The sequence below is a fragment of the Hemicordylus capensis genome, chromosome 4 (assembly GCF_027244095.1).
Source record: "Hemicordylus capensis ecotype Gifberg chromosome 4, rHemCap1.1.pri, whole genome shotgun sequence".
Taxonomy (NCBI): domain Eukaryota; kingdom Metazoa; phylum Chordata; class Lepidosauria; order Squamata; family Cordylidae; genus Hemicordylus; species Hemicordylus capensis.
In genome coordinates this window covers 173,829,593-173,857,579 of record NC_069660.1, presented here as the reverse complement: position 1 = coordinate 173,857,579, position 27,987 = coordinate 173,829,593, and the positions used below count along the sequence as shown (strand labels likewise).

The following is a 27,987-nucleotide window of genomic DNA, read 5'->3' as shown; positions in this document are numbered from 1 at the left end:
CTGCAACACATAAGACATTCCATACATTTGGTCTCCGTATTTAGATTTCACTGTAATTGGGAGAAGGATCATAGCTCAGTATTGGAGCCTATGCTTTGCGTACAGAAAGCCCCAGGTTCAGCCCCACCCCAATATCTTCAGGTAGTGTGGAGAAATATCCATCTGAAACCCCGGAGAGCTGCTGCTAATCAGTGCAGACAATACTGAGCTAGATTGGTCTAATCTGATATAAGGCAGCTTTGTATGTTAGTGGGTGCTTCCCCAGTCCAACAAAGTTATAGTAACAAGTTTTGGTGTGGACATTTAAGTCCTCAGATAGTATTCCAGGGGTCCTGTACTAGAAAATGTGTTCATGATGCAGGGCAGGATTTAGACATGCTGACACCCCAAGCTATGTCAAGCTTAAAAGCCCCCATAGCATTACAAAATGGGTTTGGATATCCCATCCTGGTGTGTCCTCCGCCCTCACCACACTGCTCACAGTTACAGCAGCGTTCGTCCAAAGAGACGGACATTGCCTGCAACCATAATTGTAGGTATTGAATTGCTCAGATTTCTGGTAACTATCTAACCTCCTCTTTCCTTCTGACATCTGCATTCTAAAACACAAGCCCCAAGCAGGTTCAGCTGCTTATGATGAAGGTCACCAACATTGTCGAGAAATAGCCAAGCACAATGCAGCTCAGCCAAGCACAATGCAACTCAGCTCTCTTAACTCTCACAGAATCTATCTATCTATCTATCTATCTATCTATCTATCTATCTATCTATCTATCTATCTATCTATCACATTTATAAGCTGCCCCATCCAGAGGTTCTGGGTGGTGTACAACAACTTTTAAAAAGACATAAAACCCACAATTAAAACAATGCTAAAAACAATATAAAAACAATTCAAAAATGATTAAAACTATTTTAAACCAATTAAAATACATTTAAAAACAACAACACTTTACAAGCCTTGGAAGGCCAGGCCAAATAAATAGGCTTTTAGGGCTCTCTTAAAGGCCGACAGTGAGCCTAAACTGCAGATATCTGCCGGGAGTGCATTCCCTAGACCAGGAGCAGCTACAGAAAAGACCCGGTTCCGAGTCACCACCAGACATACCAGTGGTAACTGGAGATGGACCTCTCCAGATGACCTCAACAAGCGATGGGGATCATACCGAAGAAGATACCCTCTAAGGTAATCCGGACCCAAGCTGTTCAGAGCTTTAAAGGTAATAACCAGCACTTTGTATTTTGCCCGGAAACATATCGGCAGCCAGTGCAGCTGTTTTAAGACAGGCATAATATGGTCTCTCCGGGTTACCCCAGAGACCAATCTGGCTGCCGCATTTTGAACTAACTGAAGTTTCTAAACTATGTACAAAGGCAGCCCCACGTAGAGCGCATCACAGTAGTCGAGCCTGGAGGTTACCAGCTGATGCACCACTTGTTTTGAGATCGTTCTTTTCAAGGAATAGACACAGCTGTTGAATCAGCTGAAGCTGATAGAAAGCACTCCTGGCCACAACCTCCACCTGAGATACCATAGTGAGGTCTGGATCCAAAAGCACTCCCAAGCTGTGTACCTGTTCCTTCTGGGGGAGTGTAACCCCATCCAGCACAGGAAGATCTAACTCATCCCTTAAATTATGATCCCCCACAATGAGCACCTCTGTCTTGCTTGGATTCAGCTTCAATTTGTTATCCCTCATCCAGCCCATTACTGCCTGTAGGCAGGCATTTAGGGAGTGAATGCCATTTCCTGATGATGAAGATGATGATGATAAGGAGAAATAGATTTGGGTGTCATCAGCATACTGATAACACCCTGCACCAAATCTCCTGATGTCCTAACCCAGTGGTTTCATGTAAATATTAAAAAGCATTGGTGACAAAATGGAGCCCTGAGGGGCTCCATATAATAGCTCCTGTTTTAAAGAGGAACTGTCACCAAGCTCCACCATCTGGAATCTGCCTGAGAGATAGGAATGGAACCACTGCAAAGCAGTGCCTCCTATCCCCAATTCTCCTGGGCGATCCAGAAGGATACCATGGTCGATGGTATTGAACGCCGCTGAGAGATCCAAAAGAACCAACAGAGTCACACTCCCTCTGTCGATTCCCTGGTAAAGGTCATCTATCAGGCCGACCAAGGCAGACTCAATCCCATAGCCCTTTCTAAAGCCAGTTTGAAATGGGTCTAGATAATCGGTTTCCTCCAATATTGCCTGGAGCTGGTTAGCCACCACTCTCTCAATCACCTTACCCAACCATGGGAGATTGGAGACCAGCCTATAACTGTCCATAGCTGAGGGATCTAGGGAAGGCTTCTTAAGAAGTGGTCTAATAATTATGCTGGCCTTGGGCTGAAATAAACCAATACATACAATAGTGATCTAATAATTGCCTCCTTCAAACAAGGAGGCATCCTACTCTCCCTCAGAGATGAGTTAATGATATTAACTAAGCCATCCCCAACAATCTGCCTGCAAGATAAAAGCAGCCAAGTTGGGCTAGGATTCAGAGAACAAGTGGTAGGCCGCACTGCCCCAAGCAGCTTGTCCACGTCATCAGGCATCACAGATTGAAACTGATCCAATCTAATATTGCAAGAGGGATTGCTGGACACCACCTTAATAGATTTATCACACAAACATTTATCACACCAATTCCATATAATTCCATAATTCTTTTACAGGAGATTCCATCTGGATCATAGGAAGGTGCTGTACACTGAGTCAGACCATTCATCTATCTAGCTCAATACTGTCTTCACAGACTCGCAGCGGCTTCTCCAAGGCTGCAGGCAGGAATCTCTCTCAGCCCTATCCTGGAGAACCCAGAGAGGGAACTTGAAACCTTCTACTCTTCCCAGAGTGGCTCCATCCTCTGAGGGGAAGATCTTACAGTGCTCACATGTGGTCTCCCATTCAAATGCAACCGGGGTGGACCCTGCTTAGCTTGGGGAACAAGTCATGCTTGCTACAACAAGACCAGTTCTCCTCGCCTCTGCTTTGGCAGTCTCTTCATTCCTACTGTATTTCCCTCAGCTCTTCTTCTTGACAACCCATTCCTACTACCCCTTAGTTAGGACAGCAGAAACCACCACCAAAATTGCTGTCTGAAGGGCCCTTTAGACATCCTGCTCTCAGCTATGGAAGCATGCAGGGGTGTGGGGAGTTGTCCATGAGCAGCTTCTGTGAGATTGGAAGAACATTTAAATAATCCAAACACATGGGCCAGACTAATCATGTGGGTATTTTTCTTGAAATCAGCAAGCACCCACCCCCCCACCCCCCAGGAACGCTGCAGATTCCATAGGAAAGATCCTGTTGTCCTTTGTCCACATGGTTGGATCATTTAAACAAACAAACTGATCACAGAGAATAAACTTCCATGCAGCTGGGAGAATATCTAAAGGACACCTGAATTAAACTGTGATCAGAAGTACATTTATATGCAAGTTCTATTAAAACTGACCCTTCACATGAGGGCTATAAACTAGTGTAATGTAAAAAACAAACAAAACATAAACCATTCTCTCTCTCTCTCTCTCTCTCTCTCTCTCTCTCCCCCACTCACTCACACACACACATACACACACTCACACACCACACACACAGAGTTCCAAGTGAAGAATTACAATTTAAGTATTTAAAAAATAAACAGGAATTTATTAGACCCACACAATAATAAAAGAATATCAACAAACAGAAACCAGACCCATAATATTACTACTACTACTATGAATATTTATATACCACTTTTCAATTAAAGTTCTCAAAGTGGTTTAGATATAAAAATATGTGTCTGGATGGGGCAGTTTATAAATGTAATAAATGAAATAAATGAAATAAATGAAATAAATAAATAAATAAATAAATAAATATTAAATCAGATGGTTCCCTGTCCCCAAAGGGCTCACAGTCTAACATAAAGGTAGACACCAGCAATAGCCACTGGAGAGATGCTGTGATGGGATTGCATATGGGCCAGTTGCTCTCCCCTTGCTAAATATAAGAGAATTGCCACTTAAATGATGCCTCTTTGCTCAGTTAGCAGGATATAATATGCTATAAAGAATAACAAACTACAATCTATTAGTTCACCCTGGAGTCCTGGATAACCTACCTTTTCCAGAACTCAATGAAATATGGCAGGCTTGAAATTCTTCATGTATATTCTTTGAGAAAAGTGTACAGCATTAAAAAACATTAAATATTCCAATCAAACTGTAACATATCTTTAGAGGTATCATTTCCAAAAACTCAACATACCTGTACTAACTACATAGTGTAATTTATTCCACAAAGAATCAGGTATCGACTATAAAAATACAAATCTCCTCATTGGGTTAGCTTAACAGGGACACAGGGCTCCCTTTATCGGCTATGGCAGATGGAACACCGCACGCATCACACAGGGCTCTAGCCCTTGAGGCTTCCCAACTGGATCACGGCAAGCAGGGCAACATGAATTATTGTGTCCTGCTATGCAAAGTGGCCCTTATTTGAGGCTCTCTCTCTAATTGGCTGCTGCAAGTATACTGAAAGTGTCACAGTCACCTTGTGCCTGTTCTACAAATATGGGCAAGAGGATTGGAAAAGTTAGTTTTGAACTGGGCTGACAAAGTTGCTAAGAGTTTTCTGGAGATTAGTGTGCGTAGGGACCAGTCTCCCCACCCTCTAAAGAGTTAACAGGAAGGGAACCCTTGTCTTGACTGACAGGCTGGTGAACTCCAGGGCTCAACGAATCAGTCCACGAGGTGGGTGGGACATGAGGACTGCAGGGGGAATTCTGGGGAGAAGAAAGGATGTTTGTGCTGGGAGGATGGAGGACATGAAGCAATGTTGTTTGCTGCAGCAGGATGACCGCAGATCCTTGTAAGACAGGATTGCAGGAGGCTTGATTCTCATCAGGAGTTTGGTGAGTTCAAGGAGAAGAAGCCAGGGTTTTGGCTTCAGGAATTTAGTCTAGAAAAAGAATGTTTAGTCAGACTTTGTCAGGAATTTATATTTCTTTGTGTGTGTGCTTTGCATTGTCCTAGGTATCTGTTCTTTGCAACTGACTAACTAAGATTTTAAAGCGTGCTGCCCTAGAATCATTTGGACACTTCTGAAGTATTCTTATAACCAACTAAGGTTTTTTAAGTGTATCTAAAAAGCTAAAAGACTCAAATGGAACTAGTCTGTAGTAATTTTAATAAAAAGTCTCCCCACCATGTTCTTTACTTTTTACAAGCCTCCAAGGGTTACTTATTAACCCAGCAGGAGAAAGGGGGACTAGAAGGAGGATTTTTCTGGGTCAAAACATGCCTCAATGAGAGTTTGGCCAAATTAACAATTAACTCCACATACAGGCAGATGCCTGGGAGAACAATTGGATTTATGCACTTGCTTCTTAGCAAGGAGGAAAAGGCAAACAGGGATCTTTGATCACTCCAGTTCCCATTCAGAGAAGCCTGTAGGAGAGATCTGGTGGCAGCAGTAACCTAACAAAACCTCTGGGTTTACCAGAATCTTTTTCTTAGCTTTCTGGGTTTTTAAAGTTAAGGATTTCCAATCGTTCATAGGCAGCTTGTCTGAGCATGCTGCAGAAATGATTCATCACTGATAGGAATCATTCCTGAGCTAGTTGACTGAGAAGGCAGCTAGGAGCTGGTTAAAACTGGTTCAGCCAGCTTATTCATTAACTGAGTTGAGTCAGGAAAGGAAATTCTCATACACTGTCTGCCACAGTGTGTGTGGGTGGGAAGTGGGGGGGAGAGAGATTGTGGGGCTCCAAACAGTCCATCTATGTACTATGAGAGAGCATAAATTAATTTATATTCCTGGGCTGTTTGATGAGTTATCCATGTGGTATTTATTTCCTATTATTCATCATAACAAAGGTGGTCCTAATGGATGAAAAATTGTGCCTAGGAAAGCTGAAATGGCAAAGGAGAGCAGATGGACCAAACTATTCCTTATCCCTGCACTACTGGCACACAGACACAATATGTAGAACATCTGTAGGTACAAGTTTGCTTTTGTGCCTTAACTAGCCTCCAGGTGCTCTGAAGTGCTCATATTTCCAGCACCCTACAGTAACAACTCCCGTAATATTACAGGAGGGAGGAAGCTCTCCAGGTGAGTTCTTGTTTACATAACCGGGGCCTATCCCAGACAGCAGACTTTACCTTTACCTGATTAAGAGGGGTGAAATACTGTGAAGGGGCATATCAAATATTTCAAATTTGCCCAAAAACCCAATGCAAGAAGTGGATTTTTAAAACCCTGGACATAATCGGGCTAAGCTCCAGTGTGCAATGAAAAACCCAAATTGTGTATGGAGTGCTCCCTGATAGTTCTCAGGGACTTCAATGTAAATCTGGATGATATGCAAATACACATCTGCCCTTTCAAAGTACTGTATAATTACTGTCTGGCAGGGCTCCAGGTGTTCCTGGAGAATTCAGTGGTATATAGACTAAACACTCTAGACAATCAGACAAGCTCATGGTTAGTCCACAAAGCAATAATACATACTATAGCTACTAAAGAGCTACTGTTTGGCCTATGGCTGCAATAAAAGAACTACTACTACAAAAGAGCTAATATATAACAACCTAACTCTAGTCTGCATGCATTCTATACCCATGATGCCCCTGTGGCAGAACAGCTGCAGCTGTTAAGAGCTAAATAACAGCCTACATATAGCAAAACATAACATAGCAAAGGGAGTAGTATTTTGGGTGGCCTTAAATCATTTTCCTACCTCAACAAGTTGATCTGGCATGTAGAGATTATCAGGGCATTCAACCTACTAATCAGTCTCCCTATGGGTGGCCTCACATGACCCGCCAAAATCTGAACCAGTTCTTAAAGACAGAGTTCAGAGGTGAGACCAACTTTTGGCGGTGGTGGAGATATGCTGACACTGGTTGTGTCATGCAAACACACCAATGTCCGCACATTTGGCCTGACTTTTGATTCCAGAACTGATGGCTGTAACAAACTTCAAATCTAGGTTACCGGTGCCAGTACTGGAGCCAGAATTCAGGCGGAATATTCCAACATTGGCAGGTTTGTACTCTGGAAGCTGGACTTGCCGCCGAGCTCTGGGAACTGGTAGTTTGGCGTGTTGTGTGAAGCTACCCATTATATGCTTATATGTTGGTGGGTTAGCTACATGCTAGTGTTGTCCACTGGCAGGGGTGACAGGATCACTACTATATTCCACTACACCAGTGGAACAAAATCTTACAGTGATGTCATGGAAATATATCCTGTAACATTTCTCTTGCTCCAGTGGTATTCAGTGCTGGCATAGCTATGCTGGCAGGATACTGCCAGCATGAGGAGCAAACATGGAAGCTTTACACACAGGGCTTCTACCCCGAATCTACTTCAGAGGAGAGTGTGTCACACACCAACCAAACCTACCCTGAAGTCTCGTCGAGATTTTTGGACCCACTCCACACGCAAATCGGGCTTTGTGATGCAAATTCTAGCTTATCTCGACATATTTCTGGATTTTTAAAATGCTGGTTTTAAGCTACTTTTTCTGAAAATTGGGAGAGGCACTGACTAAGACTCATTAGCATGATAAGAGTGATGTTCTCTTTAGAAATGCAGATATCGCTCTTAAGGAAGCGCTCACTCCCCCACCCCCATTGGCTAGAAGGAAAACATGGAGAGCTTGTTTCAAAACAAAATCTGAGAGCAGAGGGGAGGGGCTGCTTCCCTCAATGCCACGAGTGTAGTTCAAAGTGGCTTCGCTCAACATTTACCCTGAAGCATGAAGCATTGTGCCAACAACTCCATGATGGAGTTGGGGATGTGGTGGGAAGGAATAGAGCTCAGTGGGAATCCTCTGCTTGCTCAGAGATCCTGCCCGAACTGCAGAATGGGACCAGTGGACTGGCCAGCCTACCTGCCAAGCAAACTGTTTTCACATAATAGTACCACATTATTTTGTGGTTAAGTCTCCACACCAGTCAATTCAACTTATTATGTAGTTTACAGTTGTAGTTGTGTTCCATTACTTATTCTCAGTTGTATTCTCTCTGTTCTTCTCCGTGGTTACTGGACCACTGACAACTTGCTTGATGTGATCTTTATGTATTCCTGGACACCCATAGTTGCAATGTTATCCTTTTTTAAAAAACAACAACAAATGCACTCCAGATTAATGCACAGCCATCTGTGCAGACATGCATTAAATCTTCAAGCCAAAAATAGCCACAGCAAAACAGGAATGGCAGGACGAGTTAATCTTTTAGTTCTAGGATGTTGAGCCAGATGTCCATTGCTGGTACAAAGGGACATATCGGAATATATAACGGAAGTAGTGCACAGTTTGTCAAGAGAAACCTCCAAGTACTGCCAAAAACTTGGCTTTAAAGATAATAATCAGTATATTGAATTATACCCAAAAGTGAATTAGTAACTGGTGCAAGTACAATTGGCTCACTGAGGCAGGAGAATGGAACTGGGCAGCACTCTGTAACAGCGGGATCTCTCCAAGAACGGCTCAGTTTAAAGCATATTACCATAATCAGTGTCAGAGGTGCTCTTACCCCTGGACTTCCGGGCCCAAGACCAGGGCCTCCACACCCCCTGGAGGTGCTCCAAACCGCTTTAGTGACTGTGACTTGCGCCAAGCATGACCTCTGCTATAGAGATGGTGGGGGGGGGGGCGTGGTGAAAGAAATATGTGGGATGGGAATATATTATGTGTTGAAATGTTTCTGCTAATGCATATTGGCATAAATATACCTGTTTTATAGACTTACATTGTTGTGAGTTCAGTTGCTATTTGTGCCCTCAAGAACCCATGTGCTAAAAATACTCCATGTGACATGGTGTGTGAGTGTGCAGGGGGGTGATGCTTAACTTGCAGCGGGGGCAGAGGGGGCTCCAAAGGCCTTTAGTGCCAGGCTCCAAAATTACCTAGGTGCACCTCTGATCAGTGTAACTGGTTATCATATTATGGACGACAGTGGGCAGATCCTCATTACCAAGCTTAACAGTCAGCTTACCATGCATATGGTAAAAAGCACCAGGAGCCATAATCTGCCATCAGATTATTCAGGAATATAAAAATTCATCATTTGTATTTAAATAGTTTCATATGCATAATTATTATGCCTTACAACAAAACTTTAAGGTATGCCAGTATTGCTGTCCTTTTGCAGGTGAAGAGCTGAGAGGATAGTGGCTCCTGCTCACCCAAGGCAGGACCACATACTCCACTTCAGTTTCATGGCTGACACCCTAAACTAAAGCTGCTGCACCTGTGCAAGCCAAGAAAGCATGTGTGCAGCAAAAGTGTCCCTGCTTCTGAAGTGTGGGTGCTTGTACAGGGAGGGGGAGATGTTTGCTGATCTCGCTTTCCCCTGGAAGAGCTCTGAGCTTTGCTCAGAGCGCAATGAAATGAAATGTACTAGCAATTTATCCTTTGTTGGTTTCATTTGTTGATGTTTGGTTTGTTTTCCGTTCATTACTCTGCACTTTGGTTTGAATCCCCGCTGGTATATTTCCCAGACTATGGGAAACACCTATATCGGGCAGCAGCAATACAGGAAGATGCTGAAAGGTATCATCTCATACTGCAAAGGAGGAGACAATGGTAAACCCCTCCTGTATTCTACCAAAGACAACCACAGGGCTCTTTGGTTGTCAGGAGTCGACACTGACCCGACGCACACTTTACCTTTACTCTGCACTTTGTGGTTCTTTGTAACTCACATGGGTCATAGCTGCATAGCTAGTTGGTCTGTCAGCTGTTTAGAGTAGAGTCATGTATGTTGGGCCATGCAACATGTCTCTACATAATGAACGGTTGAGAAGTAGTAGTAGTATAGGGAAACTGAAAGTGTGTTCTAGAATACGAACAAAAGTCCACTGGAGCTTCACATTGCAAGGGCCCTTGAGTAGATGAAGGTAAGCTGTCCTACAAGGAAATGTGTCTGCTACTGCTAATAGGCTTCTGAGGAACTGCAGTGTTCCCACAGGGTTCCCCAAAACCACACTACCCTCTCTCTGCAGTAGCAAGAAAGGCTTCCAGTAGCAAGGTTGATGTCATGCCTCTCCTGGAAAGGTGAGGAGCGAAGAGGAGCAATAGCCAGCTGGCTCAGTTGTTCTTCAGGTTTGGGTCTGGATGTGCATGTGCAGAGTTTTACCAGGCTGTGCTTTTGAAAGCTGGCACGAGGTAAAATTAGCTTCCCTGGGCCTCTCCCCACTGTCCCTGCTCAACATGGGCTACGATCAGGCAAAAGCAACTCTTAAGCAGTGCATTACAGACATTGAGCGCCAAACGGACCTCAGTAGTGTCCCAAAATTTTGTATCAGTGAGGAGCCTAGATATATTGCCTCTCCTGCAGCATATCTCACTCATTTGGAGGTCCCAAACTACAGAAGGGCGTTCACTTTGGCTCGCTGCCATGGTCTCCCCTCAGCAGTGCTAGAGGGCCGTTATAGAATGATCCCATTTGCAGAGCGATTATGTCCCTGTGGCTCAGAACAGATTATTGAGCATGTCCTTCTATACTGCCTGTTTTATAGAGATGTTCGTGTCGCTCTTATTCTCCCATTGCTAAGCAAGTTCCTGGGACATTCGAGACAATTCTACAGTTTTCTGTTGCTTTCTGACTCTAATCCTGCCATTACACATAGCATTGCCAAGTTCTGTGTGGCTGCGATCGGCATCCGTTGAAGGATGATAGGTTGTGAGCCCCCTTAATCCGATTCTTGATGACGCTGGATTGACCTTGCACTTGCCCATGCCTCCATACCTATTGTTTTATTGCATTGTACTGCATCTTACTACATTTCATTGTCTTCCACCCCCACCCCGCTTTTTATTGCTTTTTATAATTTTAAATCTGGACTTTTACAATTTTATACTCCCCTTTTAATTTTTTTCTGGGCATTTCTGTCATTATTTTATCTCTTTTAGCTTTAGTAATTTTAGGCTTTTAGCTTATTTAGCTTTAACAAGTATATTCTATCTATTTTACTTTTAAATCTGCAATTATTCTTAGTTTTAGCCTTTTGATGTCATGTACTAATATGTATTTTAACTTGCCTTTTAAATTGCAATCATTCTTAATTTTAGATTTGTCAAGTTATGTACCATCATATCTTCATAATAACATCACATAACATGTAATTTTTAACCTGTATTAATTTTATGCTGGTCTCTGACAGTAATAAAGGATTGATTGATTGATTATGAAGGGCCTTAAAAGCAACCAAAGAGGGGGCTGAATGAATCGGGGGGGGGGAGAGTGTTCCAAAGAGAGGCTGCCACAGAGAAGGCCCTCCTACAGGCCCAGGCACCACACACTACACCAGGGCCCGGGACACTAAGGAGGGCCAGCTGAGAGGACCTCACAGGATAGGATACTACTGGCCAAGAGAGGTGACCCCAAAGATATACAGGATTGTGAGAACAGCCTTAATTCTCTGTGGAGTGAGACGCATATTTCTTTCAGTGCCACTCTTTATTTCATGTTTTCTCCCATTGCAAATGTCAGTCCTGATAGCTCCCCACAACTGCAACCCCAGTGTCCCCAGCTCACCCACCTGGGACATACATGACAATATGCTAAAACTGAGAATCCCCCTGATATCTTGATTACTTCCTGTTCTGTACATTGAAAGGATTCCAATTTCAGTTGCAACCAAGAGCCCTCAAATGTGGGCCGAGAACCCTGAGTTACGTCCGTGTGTGTCTGAGACTCTCTCAGCTCTGAAGATGTTTATGTTTACACTAGTGTTTTTAAGCCCGTTAGAATAACGGGCGCTAGCCTATTCTCCCTCTTTTCATGCATTTTGTGTGTGTGTGTGTTTGTTTGTGTGGTTTTTTTATTTTTCCTGTCTGTCAGGCTTTCTCTCTGTGTCTGCTTGTTTCTCATTTTCTCTTTGTTTTTGTTGCCCTCTCCTTTGTCCCTGTGTTTCTCGTTTGTGTGTGTGTTTTTTTTAATCTCCCTTATTTTGGGCTTACATACTTCTCAGTTTTTGGTTTGTGTAATTAATAATGTTTATTTTTCTTGGTTTCCCTCCTCCGCCCTCATAGTATTTCGTTATACACTACATTCTTGGTGAATATTTGTTCCGAGCCTGCTATTAGTCTTCCTTGTTCTGGGCCTTCCAGCACCCTGACCACGACGTCTTTAAAGCTTTGCATTCTTGACAGCGCTACATATAATTGTCCATGGCTGAACACTGGTTCTGGCAAATAGATTCCGACTTTCTCAAGGGTTTGTCCTTGTGACTTGTTAATTGTCATTGCGAATGCTAATTTTATGGGGTATTGTCGTCTTCGTAAGGTGAATGGTAGGTCGGTGCATGTTGGTGCTAAATCTATTCTTGGGATGAAGACCATGTTTCCTTGTGCTGAACCAGTGATTACTTGTCCTATGATGATATTCTTTTCTAGGCTTGTTACAATTAGGCGGGTTCCATTGCATAATCCTTTTCTTGTGTTTAGGTTTCTTAGAAGCATTATTATTGCGCCCACTTTCAGAGTGAGTGTATGTTTTGGCATTCCTGCGGGTGTTTGGTTATTCAGGAACTCTGTTGGGTAGTTTTTGGCATCTTCCTCAGTGGTGTCATCTATTGAGTCTGCACTGTGATAAGTTATTTCTTCACCCTCCAATATGCTGAGTACCTGGTCATTGATGGTGTCTACATCACTGTTCTTTGGGCATAGGATGGATCTTCTTGCTATGTGTTGGATGTTTTGGACTTGTATTTGTTCCCCGAAAATTTCTTTCACGATGTCTGTTCTGCATATGATGTTTGATGGGATCTCAATGATGTTTTCTGGTAATCCCTCAATGCGTGGTGTATCTCCGCTGCCTACTGTGATTAGCCACTTGCTGAAGTCTGGGTCTTTGGATCTTATATTGTTGTGTAGTCTTAGGATCTTGAATGTGTGCCATAGTGTATTGAATTTTATGCAGGCCTTGACAATATGGGTTTGGGTTCCGTGTGGCACTACTGGTAGTGTCTGTTGGAAATCCCCTCCCAGTAAAAATAATTTTCCACCCATGGGCTTGTTGTTCTCCATGATCTCCTTCATTAGTTTGTCTACTGCTGTTATTGCTTGAGTGGGTGTTATTGTTGACTCATCCCAAATGATTATTCTGGCTTTCTTTATGTGTTTTGCATCTTGGGAATTGAGGCGCATGTTAGACACGGAGGTTTTAAGTATTGGTACTGGCAGTTTGAATTGTGAGTGATATGTCCTGCCGCCTTGCAGAAGGTTTGCTGCTATTCCTGTGGAGGCTACAGGGAGCGCGAGTTCATTCTGGCCGCGAATTGTGCTGAGTATGGTTCTGTATAAGTATGTCTTTCCACTCCCTCCTGGGCCGTCCAAGAAAAAGCATCGGTGTTGTAGCTCATCGTTTTGGCTAGCTGTTATAATTTCTTCCATGGCTGTTCTTTGTTCATCATTGAAGGTGTTTGACATCTGTTCTGCGGTTTGTTGTTCATAGGCTTGGTTGTACGCATCGTTAAGGTGTTCTATATTATGTATGTTGTATGTAAAGCCGTAGTCTGTGCATTTCTTCCCATGGATTGTTAATATTTTTGAAATTTCTTGGCGGGCAAGGTCACGACAGACTGTGCAATCTTTATTGTGCTGTTAGTGTTTATGGACATAATCTTCAATGAGGTATGGTTCATATTTTGTGAATAGCTCCTGCATGTTCTGGAGGGTTGCAAAGACACAGATGTAGGCAAAGAGTTCTCTGATTTGCGTGGGCATGTTGTATTGTGCTGCATCTTCAAGTGTACTATCCCAGATCTTTTCATCATTTATGAGGCCTCTCGTTTTTGCTGCTTCTTGGAAAGTTGGATATTCAATGCCATCCACGCTTCTGAGGTTTTCATAGGATGTGGCTCCTGACACATGTAGCAGTAGGAGGCGTAGGCAATAGCGCTCTTGGTCTGTTTGCAAATGCACTGAATACATTCTGCCAATCACTTTTTCAGCCCCACGTTGCCTAATTTTCCATGTGTTGTTTGCTTTGTCAAAGACATAATATACTGGGATGTCTGCGTATAATATGTGTCTTGCCTTCTCGTCTTGCTGATTTAATTTGAACCATGCTGTTAATTGTGTTTCACGGCTTGCTGCTCTGTCCGTTGCTGCGCCAATGTCTTCTGGGTTGAAGATTACTGCTTGTTCGTCTGGGAGATGCACTGCCAGTCTATGTACTGTATGGGATTGGTAATGCATCTCGAAGCCATTTAGTCGCCATGCTGCTTCTGGGGTGCTGACATAACGTGAATCCATGTAGGTCTTGATTTCATCATGGGTCAAAGTGTTTGGTTCTTGGATTAGGACATTTGCGCAATCATGGCCCTTGTAGACATATTTGAAAAGGTATTTCACACTCTTAATTGATGCACAGACTTCGACGTTGATGTGGCAGTTGTATTTAAGGGCTAGAAAGGGGTTATAGGGTACAACCCACCTGTTATCAATTGGTTTTCCTCTGTGTATTTTGCTCTCTCCAATGTTTCTTCTTCTGTATTTGGGATATCTGTTGCTGTTTGAAATAGTCTGTTCTTGGTAATCTTTTGGGAAATCTTTGGTGCATTTTTCATTTGACATACATGGTGATTGCCTATTGTGAGTTCCGCATGGTCCATGAATCATATGTTTTGTGATGATTGCATGAAGTTGTGGTGTTTTGTCAATGTCTGGGATTTCTGCAGAAACTATACTGTCTATGCACGCGTCAGTTTTTGGTTTGTGGTTTTCTGTCAGGATTAGCAGTATGTGTGCATGTGGCAATCCTCTTTTCTGGAACTCGATGACGTACACCATGGCTGTGGGTGTTCCAAATATATTCTGTTTGCAGATGTCATCAATCAATGATTTAAGTTTTAGGTGGAAGACTCTTGCCACTAAATCTGGTCGTGATGCAGCTGCTTGGCCATGTTCAAGGTTTTCTACAATTTCACTCCAATTGGGGTTGCATGTCATTTTTATGAAGAGATCTGGTTTGCCGTACTTTCTTACAATCGCCAGGGCATCCTGATAGTTCTGGAGCATGTTTCTAGGGCTACCTGCAAATGAGGATGGCAAGATAAATGTCTTCCCGGGAATGAGGCCTGTTGCAGTGGCTGTTTCATTTAAGTGGTCCATCAATCCAGAGTATTTCTCCACTCTCAATTTTGGCTGATTTTGTCGGATGAAATTGAGTCTATTGGCCTCTGTCTTCACATAAGCATCTACGATGTATTGCTGTGTTAGGCATCCAGCATTTAGGAAGGGGTTTATATTGTCTCTGATGGATAGACGGTAGCCATAGTATTGCATCTGGGTGACTCGGACTCTTGGTGTACGCGGCTGCTTTGTTAAATCCTTTAAGGCTTGTGGCCGAAGTTGCAAAGGTATGTCTATCCCCCAGCTTTGCTCTCCGTGGGGGAATAGCAATGGGTAAACCATGGCCTATAGATTGGGGTCTAGGACACTTATTCGCTGTGTTATTTTGTGGTCTGCTGTGCCCACACTTGGTTTGCAGTGGATGAGTAGATCCCTTTCTAGAGGTGGTTCTCTGTCATTGTTTTTGAAAATAAATGCGACCTCATTGTGATGTGGTGCATTATAACGTCTTGGATCATGCTGACGGTCTTGGACTATTGTTAAGGTCACTTCGTTAATACCATCGTCTGTCTGGTTTGGATCCCTTTGGCACTCTGTTTCTACTTCGTGCAGCATTTTGCAAGCTTCTGCAAATGGATTGTTATTTGCCATTAGTGTACTTAGTGCTTGCATGAGTTGTGGGTTTATATTTGTGTTGGCTTTATTTTGCAATCTTATCTCTGTGGCCTCAGTGGGGTCTAAGATGTATAATTGGGCAAATTGTTGGTCTTGGCCCTGCTGTGGGTGCAGCGTGCCTGTTCTGTGGCAAATGGAGCCATGTATCCTGAAGCAGTACGGCCCATGGCCTGGTGGTGTTACTATGTTTGCTCCCATGGAGGCAAATGCTAGTGAACTATTTATGGATCTGACATTCTCCATGAAGTTTTTGCTGTGTTGATGTTGTCCAGTCATAAGCTGCTTGATGAATGGGTCTGTTGTAATGGGGGTCAGGTTTACTTTCCCCTTTGAGCAGCATTGTGAAAATTTGCGGTCTGTGGGTCTTTCTCCTGCGAAGTGTTTTGCATTGCAAAAGTCACATATCTGGTTCAAGTTTCCACATGTGTGTGGTTGGATGTTGTGTTCCCAAATGTCAGCGATGTTATTAATCATTGCTGTTGTGTGTTTTGCCGCACAGGTCATTTTTTCCTGTTGTGTATGTGGTATTTGTGAAGTCTGTTTTCGTCTTCTGGCTTTTTTCATGTCTGCGTCTCGCCTGCGTTGTAATTGCTGCTCCTCTTGTGTTTGGTTTGCTCTCTTTTTTTTCCTTCTTTGCACGTTGTTCTGGTGTTCTTCTTTCTTCTCGTCTTCTGTTTTATTGGCTCGTCTACGTTTCTCTGCTGCTGCTTTTTTCTTGATCAGCTGTTCATGGTGTTCTGTTGTCTGGTGTTTTTTTTTGGTTGGGTGTCAGCGTTTTCATGTTTTTGTCTTGTTGGTTTTGTTTGTTTGCCATTTTTCTGTGCCTTGGCAATGTCTATGTTAGGTTGTAAGTTGAGACATGTGGGTGCAGTAATGTTTTCTTCCATATTAATTGATAATTTATTGGGAGATGTTGTTGTATGTTTGGTAGCACTTGTTTCCTTGTTCTGGTCTCTTTTTGTTTTTGTTTTTTCTTGTCGTTGTAATTGTTGTTTAGTAGCAGTTTTTTCTCTTCTTTTGGCTCTCTCTGTTTCTGCGTGTTGCTTGTGCTTTAATAGTTGTTCCTCTGGGCTTTGCTTTTCTCTTCTTTCAGTGCGTCTTTGCTTGGCTCTGTCATGTTCTCTTTTTTTATCCTCAATTGATCGCTGTGCTCGTTTTTGGTTTTCTCTGGTGGCTCTTGTTTTTTTAAGCTGCATCTTGTGTGCTAGTATTTCGTCCTCTATCTCTTTTTTTGTTGTGTTTTGTTTTTTTTGTCCTCTGGGTGTGGCATGTATGTTCTGGTTTTGGTCTGGGTTGGCCATATCTGTGTTTTAGTTCTGGCTTATGTGGTTTGGGTTTTTTTTTGGGGGGGGGTGTTATTTTTTTATGCTGTTTATGCGAGAGGCTCTGTCTTGTTCCCCCCCCCCACCCTTGGTATAGTATAGGGTGGTGAATCCTTCTGAGTTCTCTCTTGATCAAAGGCAAGGTGTACTTAGTATAGCAGTGTCAATTGTTTTCTGTCTGTTGTTGAGGGGTTGATTTTTTTATGGGTTTTTTATTTTTATCTTTTTGGTATTCCTGTCATTAGGTATGCAATTTCTATAATTAGTCTGGTTTTCAGGGCTGGTATTTTGAATCAGTAGAAATGTAAGGGAGGAATGGGTTTTGAAATTCCCTCTTTGTCAAAGCCTGACTTTGCTCTGTATGCTCTTTCTGGCCTAACCTGAGTGTGTCCAGAGTGCCTTCTCCTCAGCCTTGTCAATTATGGGCTTTAGTGTGGTGAAGGTCTATTCTCCAGAGTCTGCAGGTGTTGGGCTTTTGAAGTTTCTGCAGTGTCTCTCTTTAGAAGTTTTTTGTGCTTCGTAGCTGCTTTCTGCCTGTGGCACTGAAGCAGTCCTCCGCTGGTGGCAGTTGGAATGACAGGTGTTGGGGGGGAGCGTAGATAACGTTTTTTTTTCCTGTGGGTGGGTGGGGGTTTGCTGTGCTGTTGGGGGGGGAGTGCTGGTCTCGCTTGTAGCCACTGCCTCAGCCTTTTTTTAAAAAATTAATGTAGTGTGTTGTGCTTTGTGTTACTTTGTGTGGCTGTTGTAGTGCTTAGTGTTACTTTTATGTTGTTGTGGTTCTGATCCGGGGGGGCGAAGCGGTGGGGGAAAGAGAGCAGGAGCGACAGAGACAGCACCGGGGAGACAGGGACCATACTCCGGGGGCCGAGCGGAGGCTGTTCTGTTAAAGCCTAAAAGGGTTAAAGCTGCCCCCGCCGTTGCAGCGAAACTCCCACCCTTCCTCCCAGCTTCAGTGACCACCTCACCCTGGCCCTTTTCAGCTGGCCAAAGAAAAACTGGCATAGAAGAGGGAGAGAGAAGATTGCAAGCAGTGCTTCTCTCTCTGCAATGCCTCTTCTTGAACTGGCGCTTTGGGCGGAAAGGACGCCTCTTGTGTCCTTTCCGCCCAAAGCGGCAGTTCGGGCAGAGTCTGTGCTCTGAGAGGAGCACTGCCTGCGTGCTCCTCACTTCCTCTTCAATGCCGGTATTTCATCATCCAGCTGACATGGGACAGGGTAAGGTGGTTTTGGAAGTTGGGAGGGTGGGTGGGAGTTTCGCGGCGGCGGCAGGGGCAGCATTCTCCCTGTCAGGCTTTTACGGAACGGCCTCCGCTCGGCCCCCGGAGTTTGCTTCGGGGTTTGCTTCGTTCGGGCCCTGCTGGTTGGTGCTCGTTTTCCCGGTGGCCTCCCTGTCGTTCCTGTGGCCGAGGCGGCGGCTCTGCCGCCGCCTCGGCCAGTTCCCCCCTCCGTCTTTTCCCTGCATTCGCGGCGGCCAGCTCTGTTTGTTCTGGCTCCGGATGAAGGCACCAAGATGGCTGCCTGTTGGTTGTGTCCCTTTTTGTGTCGCCCGAACTGGCCATGCGCTCCGCGCATGCCCAGAGCAGGCCAGGGAGTCACGGACACATGCTTGGTGTCCGTCCACGGACAGACACCAAGCGTTGTTTTAGAGAGGATTGTGCAGCGCAAGCAGCCTTGTGTATTGCTTATCATCCTGTGTCATTACATCATACTACATAAGAAGTAGTGGAATTATGGACCCTTTGTGGGTCCATAAACAGATAGAAGTTTTAAAAGTAAGTAGTAAAATGTGCCATCATGTCTCTTTCTCTTTTCTCTCCAACCTGATGTGTTCATAGCACATGATCTCTTGCAATTTGACTGGCAGCAGCTATATTTGAATTCCATGATGTCACACATCCTGTCACTGGCCAAGTCTGTCAAAACATGTATATGAGGGAGTGCCTTTCTCCAGGCATGTCTAAGAGGGAGTACTGAGGGAAGTTGTTATTCTTTGATCCAACATGGCATTCTGCTTTATGAGCTGACGTTCAGGGGATAGTCGAGAAGGAAAGTACCCCCCAAAAAGCAGAATTAAAAGATCAAGAGGGCTCCTATAGCTTTAAAAATGGTGTATACAGTTGCCAACTAACCAGAACTTTACTGGTCTGATTAGTAAAACGAAGTTCCCATTCTGGAATCAGAGAAACTGATTAAATCTATATTCTGCCTTGACTCTCCCTATGACTTGGCTGAAGCTCCGCCCAGTATTCCCAAAACTAAGAAGAGTCAGCCCTAATTGCATTGAAAGGAGAACTCCAGCAGGTACAACTTCTCCTATCACTGCTGCCAGCTGCACTGGTGAACTTCTTGGTAATTCTCTTAGGCACAAGAGCTGTGTTAGGGTCTGAACTTGACAACCTAGCCCTGTTTTCACCTTCCTATCATGTGCTGAGCTCCCATTTTGACTGCAACTTGAGGCAGCAGAGAATTGTTGGGCACTGCAGGATGTGTGTGCGGGCGTGCCACATAGACCCTACCTTTCTGTGACAGAAGGAAAGAGGTGGCATTAGGTTCTGTGTGGCACAAAGGGAACAAGTGGTACCTGTCGACCTCACTAAAAGCAAAACAGATGCGACACGGTATGACAACATCAGGTGCCTGGTGGAGCCAAGTAAAACATTCTTAATGGGGATGAGTAAGCATCTGGTGGCCCTTGGAAATCCCTGAGGCACCGGTGGCCCAGGGACATTGCCCTCCCCCGCTCCATTAAGGCTTCACACTTACTCGAAAGGTGTGTCTGTACCTCCTTTCCAAAGCTTCTCTCATTTGCCTTTGATCTCTTCCCTTTGTTTCAGTAACCTGTCACCTCAGCCTTGATATTGGCCCATGATCTCCACCTGCACCATTCACATTTTAACCTTTTTATAACATTATTATGCAACTCTCAACCCAATTTCTCTGAATGGTGAGACAACCCAGGGATTGCAGCACACCTCCAATTCTGGTTTCTCTTTCAGGAGAGATTATGGGGGTCTTATGGTCTTTGCAATATCTGGTTTATTTACACAAATATGCAAGCTGAGCATTGGATGAAGTTGGAAGACAGCAGAGCATTTGTAAGAGCAACAGGTTACATCAGAGAGCCAGACTCTGTATCCTGAAATGGTTCTGCTTTTTTCCTGGTATCTCATGTCAGTGAGGCTATTCACATGCATGTGCAAAACTGGGCTAAGGGAGCCTAGCCCGGTTTTGCACACACTGGGGGAACTGCCAGGATTGGACCGATCCCAGTGGCAACACGGCAGCAAACCTGCCTAAGTAGCCACCCTGTAAAATGAGGTTAAGGGAGTGATCCCACAGCTTACTTGCAGGTTTTTTCTCCAGTCAATCACATCCCAGAGGAGGAGGCAAGAGACCTTTTGTTGTTAGTTTGACAGCTAGTTGTGGAAGATCAGTGAGACAGGTTGCCAAGTAGCCGGCTCAAACGACAGAATGCTTAACTGGATCCTGCCGAATCTGACCCAAATCTTTGCTGATTTTTATAATGAACTTGCCTTTGTGACTGCCTTCATCACCTCATGCCCCTCATCCCAGACCAGAGGCCGTGGAAATTTAAAGTAGAAACCATTGCTTTCTTTCTGTGATAAAGAAAAATGCAGCCTCATAGAATCAGCTCAGACACAAAGGACTCAGGTGACATCGAACATGTAGTCTCAATTGTTAAGCTTCCAGGCATCCTCCAACAATATCTGCATATGTAAAACCTATGTTCCTATGGTGACCAAGCTTCAATAAGACAAAGCCAGAGACTCATATATGAATTAAAATAGCACTAGCAAGGATCTTGTACATGTTAAACACAGGAAGACCCACATTTTGCATACCCATTAGTGCTTGTATTTAACTCAGGAATTCCTCCCATCCCCTCTCCTTCTGGACTCCTTCCACAGAATTTCACCAATCTGCCACAACCCCTCCCGCTCCGCAGCATTTGCAACTGAAAATCACTCAGAGTAGACCATACCCAACACAGCTGTCAAACTCCCCTTCGTTTAGCCTTGTGGAAAAAACCATATTACTGGCAATAGCCACTCCACACATCATGGGAGAAGCAGCAGAGCATACTAGAAAACTCAGTTAAAAAAAAAAAAAGCTGCCGCAAATAGATGGATTTTTTTTTAACCCCAGACATAATTCAGGTCAAACTAGAATGCACAGCAGTAATTGGGGGGGAAGCAGAATCAGGTGTGTACTGGTCCCTGATAGCTTGCAGGGACTTCGGAGTAAATCCAGCTGATACGTGGACTCACACCCTCCATTCCAGAGGGGATGTGTGTAAAAGTCCCTGGTGGTCTTTCTGACAGTGGATCTGATTAACTTTAACTGATTTTTAAAAAATGTTTTTGTATTGTATTTTGTATTTTCTCCCCCACCCCCCACCCCTTTTTTGGTCTGTTATTATTTAATGTGTGTTTTTATCTCATGTTTTCATGTTAGCCACCCAGAGAACAATTTGTTATGGGGCGGCTAACAAATAAAGTTTGTTTGTTTGTTTGTTTGTTTTCTGCTTGAAAAGGATGCCTACATCAATCTGCTATGCTAGGATCCTTCCTCACAAGCAGTTCCTTGAAAACAGCTTTCAGTCAGTTTCAGGGGAAATGTTGATTTCACTTTTTAACACTTACAATAATTAATCATGAATAATCAGTGGCTAGGTTACCCCCAACCACCCTTGCTCCATCCAGAAGAGGAGAATATGATAACCATATTAAACTACTACTACTACCACCACCACCACCACCACCATATAGAACACTGACCTCAGTCTGCAGAAAGCAGAGCAGTTGCGATTACAGAACTCCTGATGTCTCAATCTGCTTTTTTTCAACTGCTGTGTCTTCTTGGCGGTGCACAGACAGCTCCATAAAACCGCAGTGTTTTAAAACAGCATATTCCTTTGAAGCAGAAAAAGGGCTCTGATTTGCCAACTAAGAAACGTAAGATTCAGTACGAAAAAATGAGAAAGGGCTGGGTTTTCTATAATGCATGGTGTTTTATTATAAAAGGAAAGCTCTACTGATAGTGAAAGTAAAACTAGCAATTAGCTCTGTACATAAATGTAGCAAGCACTAGATTGTTCACCAGGGGGTGTAGCAAGGTTGGAGTGGGCCTGGAGACGAGATTTTAAAATGGTCTCCTCAATGCTGATTAACTAAGGAGACTTTTAACCATGCAATGCGATCCTATGTATGTTTTCTCATAAATCCTAACGGATTCAGTACAGTTTGCTTCCAGGTAAGTGTGTAAAGAATTGCACACATTTAGCTGGAAATACATTTCACTGAAACCTAAAGGACTTTTTTGTCATGAAACAAGCCACTTATAGGACTTTCCTGATGGTTTTTTAATTTAAAAAATATTAAAAACCAACAATTTGTCCAACCCACTTCAGTTTAAATATACATATTCCTCCCACATCTCTCTGCTCAAAACCAAAGCCCTATGCCCAGTCATTCCAAGTGATCTAAAAGCTGAGGCTGAAATGGGGATTTTTTTTTTTAATGAAGGCAAAGGCCAGATTTTTCCATATCGGGGTGGAACTACTTTTTAAAAAACAGTTTTTTAAAATTTAAAAAAAAAATTTAAACCAGCAAATTCCTCAATCTCTGAATTAAATATTCAGAGTCATTTCAATCTGCCCTACCACCCCCCCCTTATATCAAAGCCCTATGGCTAGCCAATCCCTAAATATCCAAGGGGGGGGGGGAATAACCACAAAAAAGGAAATCACATCCTACCTTCATGACTAAACCTGAGGAGCCAAAAGCTGGGCAGAACTGTGGAGTCAAAAGCAAGGGCAGCCAGCACTGGCCACGCTGCCTCCCTCCTTCCTGCCTGCCTTCACTCAAGTTCAGGCTTCAGAGAGGCCTGCATGGAGGCCTCTCTGGAAGCCCCACTGAACAGCTGAGAGGCAGAGACTGAAGGGGCTGCAGCAGCTTGCAGGTTGCTTCACTCCCCTGACCAGAGAAGGGCTAGCAGGAGAAAGGGCCAGCAGGCAAGGCAAGGGGGACTAGCTAAGGGGCACTCCTTGGGGGCACTCCAGGCCCTGTGGGTCTAGAGACATTTGTCTCCCCTTGCCTAACGGAACTTACGCCCCTGTTGTTCACCCACTAAATAGAGAACGTGAGTTGGGATTAGACCATCTGGAAACTGATTACACCAGAGAAAACTCTGGTGGAGCTCTGTAGCAATTCTGACATGTAAATCGGGTATAGGGGTGAAAGACAAAGCAAACCATCTACAGTAGTAGCTGGTTCCCTACAAAGTTTCCTCTGTAGCAACAGGGAGGCAAATGGAGGCAATACCTCCCCAAATAAAACTTCTGCCTCACCAAATGAAGTTTTGTTTCAGCCCTTAAATTCCTAACTCCTTCAACTTTAGAATTACACCTTGGACAGCCGAAGTTGGAACAAAGGAAATATTTACAGAAAACAAATATGTACAGAAAACAAATGCAAGAGGAAAGGTGTGAATGATCTTATGTGTCTCACTTTGACGTCAGAGGAATTCCAGGACATGCCCAGTAGGGATGTGTGTGGAATCGGCTACTGCTGGTTCGAAGGTGGGGGGGGGATAACTAAGAATTGAGGAGGGTGCTCTTACCCCCCTGCCGTATGTCCCCCACTGGCACTGTCCTGAAAAATGGTCCCATTGGGAAGCATTGCTTGTCTGGGAGCATAGCCTGTGCTCCCAGCAACTTTGCAGTCATTGTCTGGGGGAAAGGTGAGTTTGACCAGCCTTCCCCCTGCCCATCCACCACCCCACCTGCCTGGTTGTGTGAACGATCTCATTATATAATCCAGCATTTCATATTATGTATATAGTTGGAAGAGAAGCCACAGTATCACAGGATTCAGTTTCATATCCTGCTGTTCATAGAAAGCTCATTATCATAAATTACATCACAATATTAAGGAAGGAAGGAAAGAAATAAGAACTGGGACTTCCCAAGATCTGCAGTTAAACATTATAATCTTGCTGTTTGGAATGTATTTATTGCTGCTGTTGTTTCACTTTTAAAATAATTAGTATTATTAACCTGTCTTTACTTATTTTAAAACTGAATGTCTTGTAAGTCACCCAGGGCTCATATTCAGAGGTGCTCTTACTCCTGGACTTTGGGGCTGAAGTCCAGGGCCTCCACACCCCCTGGTATGTAGGCTCTTGAGGGCACAACCACACCACCCAGGACAGACTAAAGACAAATTGTCTCTAGTCTGTTCTGGGTGGTGTGGTTGTGCCCTCAAGAACCTACAGTGGGTATAGGAAAGAATCACCCCCTTTGATAGACCTTAAATTCTGGTTCCCTTACATCCTGAAATGAAAACACAAAGAAAATTCCCTTCACCAGCTGTACTTATCCAATGCAACCTATAACATCCAACTGAAAAACATCACAATTACAGTCCAGAAAAAGTGTCAGAAATAAAAAACAAGAATTACTGAGATTGAAAAAGGATCACCCCCCCCCATGTCAATATTTTGTTGAACCACCTTTTGCTTTAATAACAGCCTTGAGTCTGTTGGGATACTTCTCTATCAACCTTGCACATCTAGACGGAGCAATATTTGCCCACTCCTCCATACAGAACTGTTCAAGTTCGGTCACATTGGATGGTAGGTGTTGGTGGACTGCTATCCTCCCTGGATCCAGTCGGCCCTCCAAACTGGATGGAAGAGCAAGGAGGAAACTGGTAAGAGAGGTTACCAAGAGGCCAATGGCCACTCTGAAGGAGTTAAAGGACTTCATGGCAAAGAGTGGTTGTTCTGTGCATGTGACAACAATTTCACGAGCGCTCCACAGATGTGGCTTGTTCGGGAGGGTCGCAAGGAGAAAGCCACTTCTCAAGAAAGGCCACATTAAAGCTCGTTTGAGCTTTGCCAGAAGGCACCTTGAAGATTCTGATGCCAAATGGAAAAAGGTCTTATGGTCAGATGAGACCAAGATTGAACTATTTGGCCTCAACACCAAACAGTACACCTGGCGTAAATCCAACGCAGCTCACCATCCACAACACACCATACCTACAGTGACGCATGGAGGTGGCAGCATCCTGTTGTGGGGGTGTTTCTCTGCCTCAGGGACTGGGGCTCTCGTTAGGGTAGAAGGAAAAATGGATGGGGCAAAATACCGTCAGATTCTGGAAGAAAACCTGCTACCCTCTGCCAGACAGTTGAGGATGGGCAGAAGATTCACCTTTCAACATGACAACGATCCGAAGCACACGGCAAAATCGACCACACAGTGGCTGAAGGAGAAAAAAGTGAACGTCCTCATGTGGCCCAGTCAGAGCCCAGACCTAAATCCCATAGAAAATCTGTGGAGAGATTTGAAGATAGCAGTCCACCAACACCTACCTAATCCAATGTGACCAAACTTGAACAGTTCTGTATGGAGGAGTGGGCAAATATTGCTCCGTCTAGATGTGCAAGGTTGATAGAGAAGTATCCCAACAGACTCAAGGCTGTTATTAAAGCAAAAGGTGGTTCAACAAAATATTGACATGCGGGGGGGGGTGATCCTTTTTCAATCTCAGTAATTCTTGTTTTTTTATTTCTGACACTTTTTCTGGACTGTAATTGTGATGTTTTTCAGTTGGATGTTATAGGTTGCATTGGATAAGTACAGCTGGTGAAGGGAATTTTCTTTGTGTTTTCATTTCAGGATGTAAGGGAACCAGAATTTAAGGTCTATCAAAGGGGGTGATTCTTTCCTATACCCACTGTACGTGTCCAAAAATGATCTTAACTTGTAGTGGGGAGGCCTCCAAAGGCCTTTAGGTCCAGGCTCCAAAATTACCTAGGTGCACCTCTGCTCATATTTATGAGGGAAGGTGGAACATAAATGTTTAAAGTAACAATAAATATTAAAGTAACATATTATTGGGAGTCTCTTGGACTGTAATGTTCGTTCTTTAAAGTAAAATGTTAAAAAAAAAAAAAGCTATCTTTCCCCGCCCCTGCTGGAATTAATTTTAATATAGGACTAGCTTGCATACAACTTAAACATGGTAACATTTTTTACATGGCAAGTTCAAAACACGTTTAGAACATTTTGAATTCCAGCGTAGCTCTGCAAATTCATCCAGCTATGGAAACTGAATTGCATGGACATTGTCCTCATTATGCTTTACATCTGAGATTTTTCTTTTCCAAATTCAATTTTTATTGATTTTAACAATAGTAATATTGTCATTCATTACAAATACACAAAGGTGGACTTCCCGCACACATCTCTTCGTGAATCATCAACTATAAAGTTTATCCTTGCTATAATAATAATTCAAAGCATAAATTTAAATCTTTACAAACACAGTTAATCTACCCAACTTGCAGGTTTTTTTACTAAATTTCAAACCCTGCTGTAAAGTCCCTAGTAGGAAAATAGTTCTTTAGATACAACAAGAATGGTTTCCAATCTTCTTTAAAACATTCCAAATTTTGGTCTCTTATTAGTGTTGTAAGTTTTGCCATCTCTGCATATTCCAAGATTTTTATCAGCCAGTCTTCTTTTGAAGGCAGTTCATTACTCTTCCATTTCTGTGCATATATAATTCTGGCCGCCGTAGAAGCGTACATAAAAAATGTTAAATTCATTGTAGAAATTGCACCTTGTGTTATTCCCAGCAGGAAGGATTCTGGCTTCTTAGGAAATGTCATTTTAAAAAGGCAGAATTAAAGGGTTTAATGACAATACTGCACACAGCTGCAGAATGCTAATAAAGTAAAGTGTGCCATTGAGTTGGTGTCAGCTCCTGGCGCCCACAAAGCCCTGTGGTTGTCTTTGGTAGAATACAGGAGGGGTTTACTATTGCCTCCTCCCACACAGTATGAGATGATGCCTTTCAGCATCTTCCTATATGGCTGCTGCCCGATATATGTGTTTCTCATAGTCTGGGAAATATACCAGCGGGGATTTGAACCGGCAACTTCTGGCTTGCTAGTCAAGTCATTTCCCCACTGCACCATTAGGTGGCTTCGCAGAATGCTAATATCATACCACAATCCAAAGGATCCCTTTCTCTGTCATTCTTTTATCTAGAGAGACAAGTTTACCTACAAGGAGCGTGGAAACTATGACATTCAGGTTGCCCTCCCTGCATGATCACTTTACTAGTTTTTGCTTCTTTATAAGTGAGGGTATGCGCAGCAACAATACTGGTCATATACCAGTAGGCGAATGAGGACCACTGACAGACCACTTTTGAACCATTGATAGAAAACAGTTAGCTGTGGATATAAACTACAAAGTCACAGTGGTAAGCTCTCTTTTTATATCATTTCATTTCCCTTTTGAAGAATGATACTACATATGAATAAGAAACATTTAACCAGAAAGCTAATTATGTGTTTGCCTAAATGATGGCCACAGACTGAGTTGAAATCAAAATAATTCTGCTCTGCAAATTATCAAGCTGCTACAAGTTTTTGAATTCCACTCATGCACTTCAGACAATACTGTGCCAGCATTACACCTCTCCATCCAACAGCCTATAGTTTTCCCCACAAACTTCAATCCATTGTACCATTCTCTGCAGCTTCATGGACCATCTCCTTCTCCAGTGCCCTCTCTGTTCAGGAAGTCTCCAACTAACAAATTGTGTTCCACTTCTAAACATTCATTTGTAGGTTGGAAGTTCATTCATACCCTCGTTCATAACTTGGAATGCATATAGTTCCCATGAGAGATGACTTGTTTGTGTGTGTGAGTTGGCATTTGTAAATTGAGGACTCCCTTAATGTAATATGTTATGGAGCTTTGTATGTATGTATGTATGTATGTTTATTTGTTTGTTTGTAAGTTGGATATTTGTAACTTGTGGTCTGCCTTGTATTGTGATCAGCAAGGAAGAGAA

General features: G+C 43.4%; 1 protein-coding gene across 1 annotated transcript; it reads right to left on the bottom strand.

Annotated features, from left to right (window-relative positions):
• Positions 1–12,045: 12,045 nt before the first annotated feature.
• On the bottom strand, positions 12,046–15,438 carry LOC128323190 (uncharacterized). The gene is made up of 2 exons (XM_053245910.1): positions 13,708–15,438; positions 12,046–13,620 (listed from the first exon to the last, which is right to left on the bottom strand). The coding sequence occupies exons 1-2, from the start codon at positions 15,436–15,438 to the stop codon at positions 12,046–12,048; spliced, it is 3,306 nt and encodes a 1,101-aa protein (XP_053101885.1).
• Between the last annotated feature and the right edge of the window lie 12,549 nt (positions 15,439–27,987).

Coding starts and splice junctions, on each gene's coding strand:
- LOC128323190 (XM_053245910.1), bottom strand. CDS start 15,438: ATGGTTTACCCATTGCTATTCCCCCACGGAGAGCAAAGCTGGGGGATA. Junction 13,621..13,707: donor AACTCTTTGCCTACATCTGT/GTCTTTGCAACC, acceptor AAACACTAACAG/CACAATAAAGATTGCACAGT.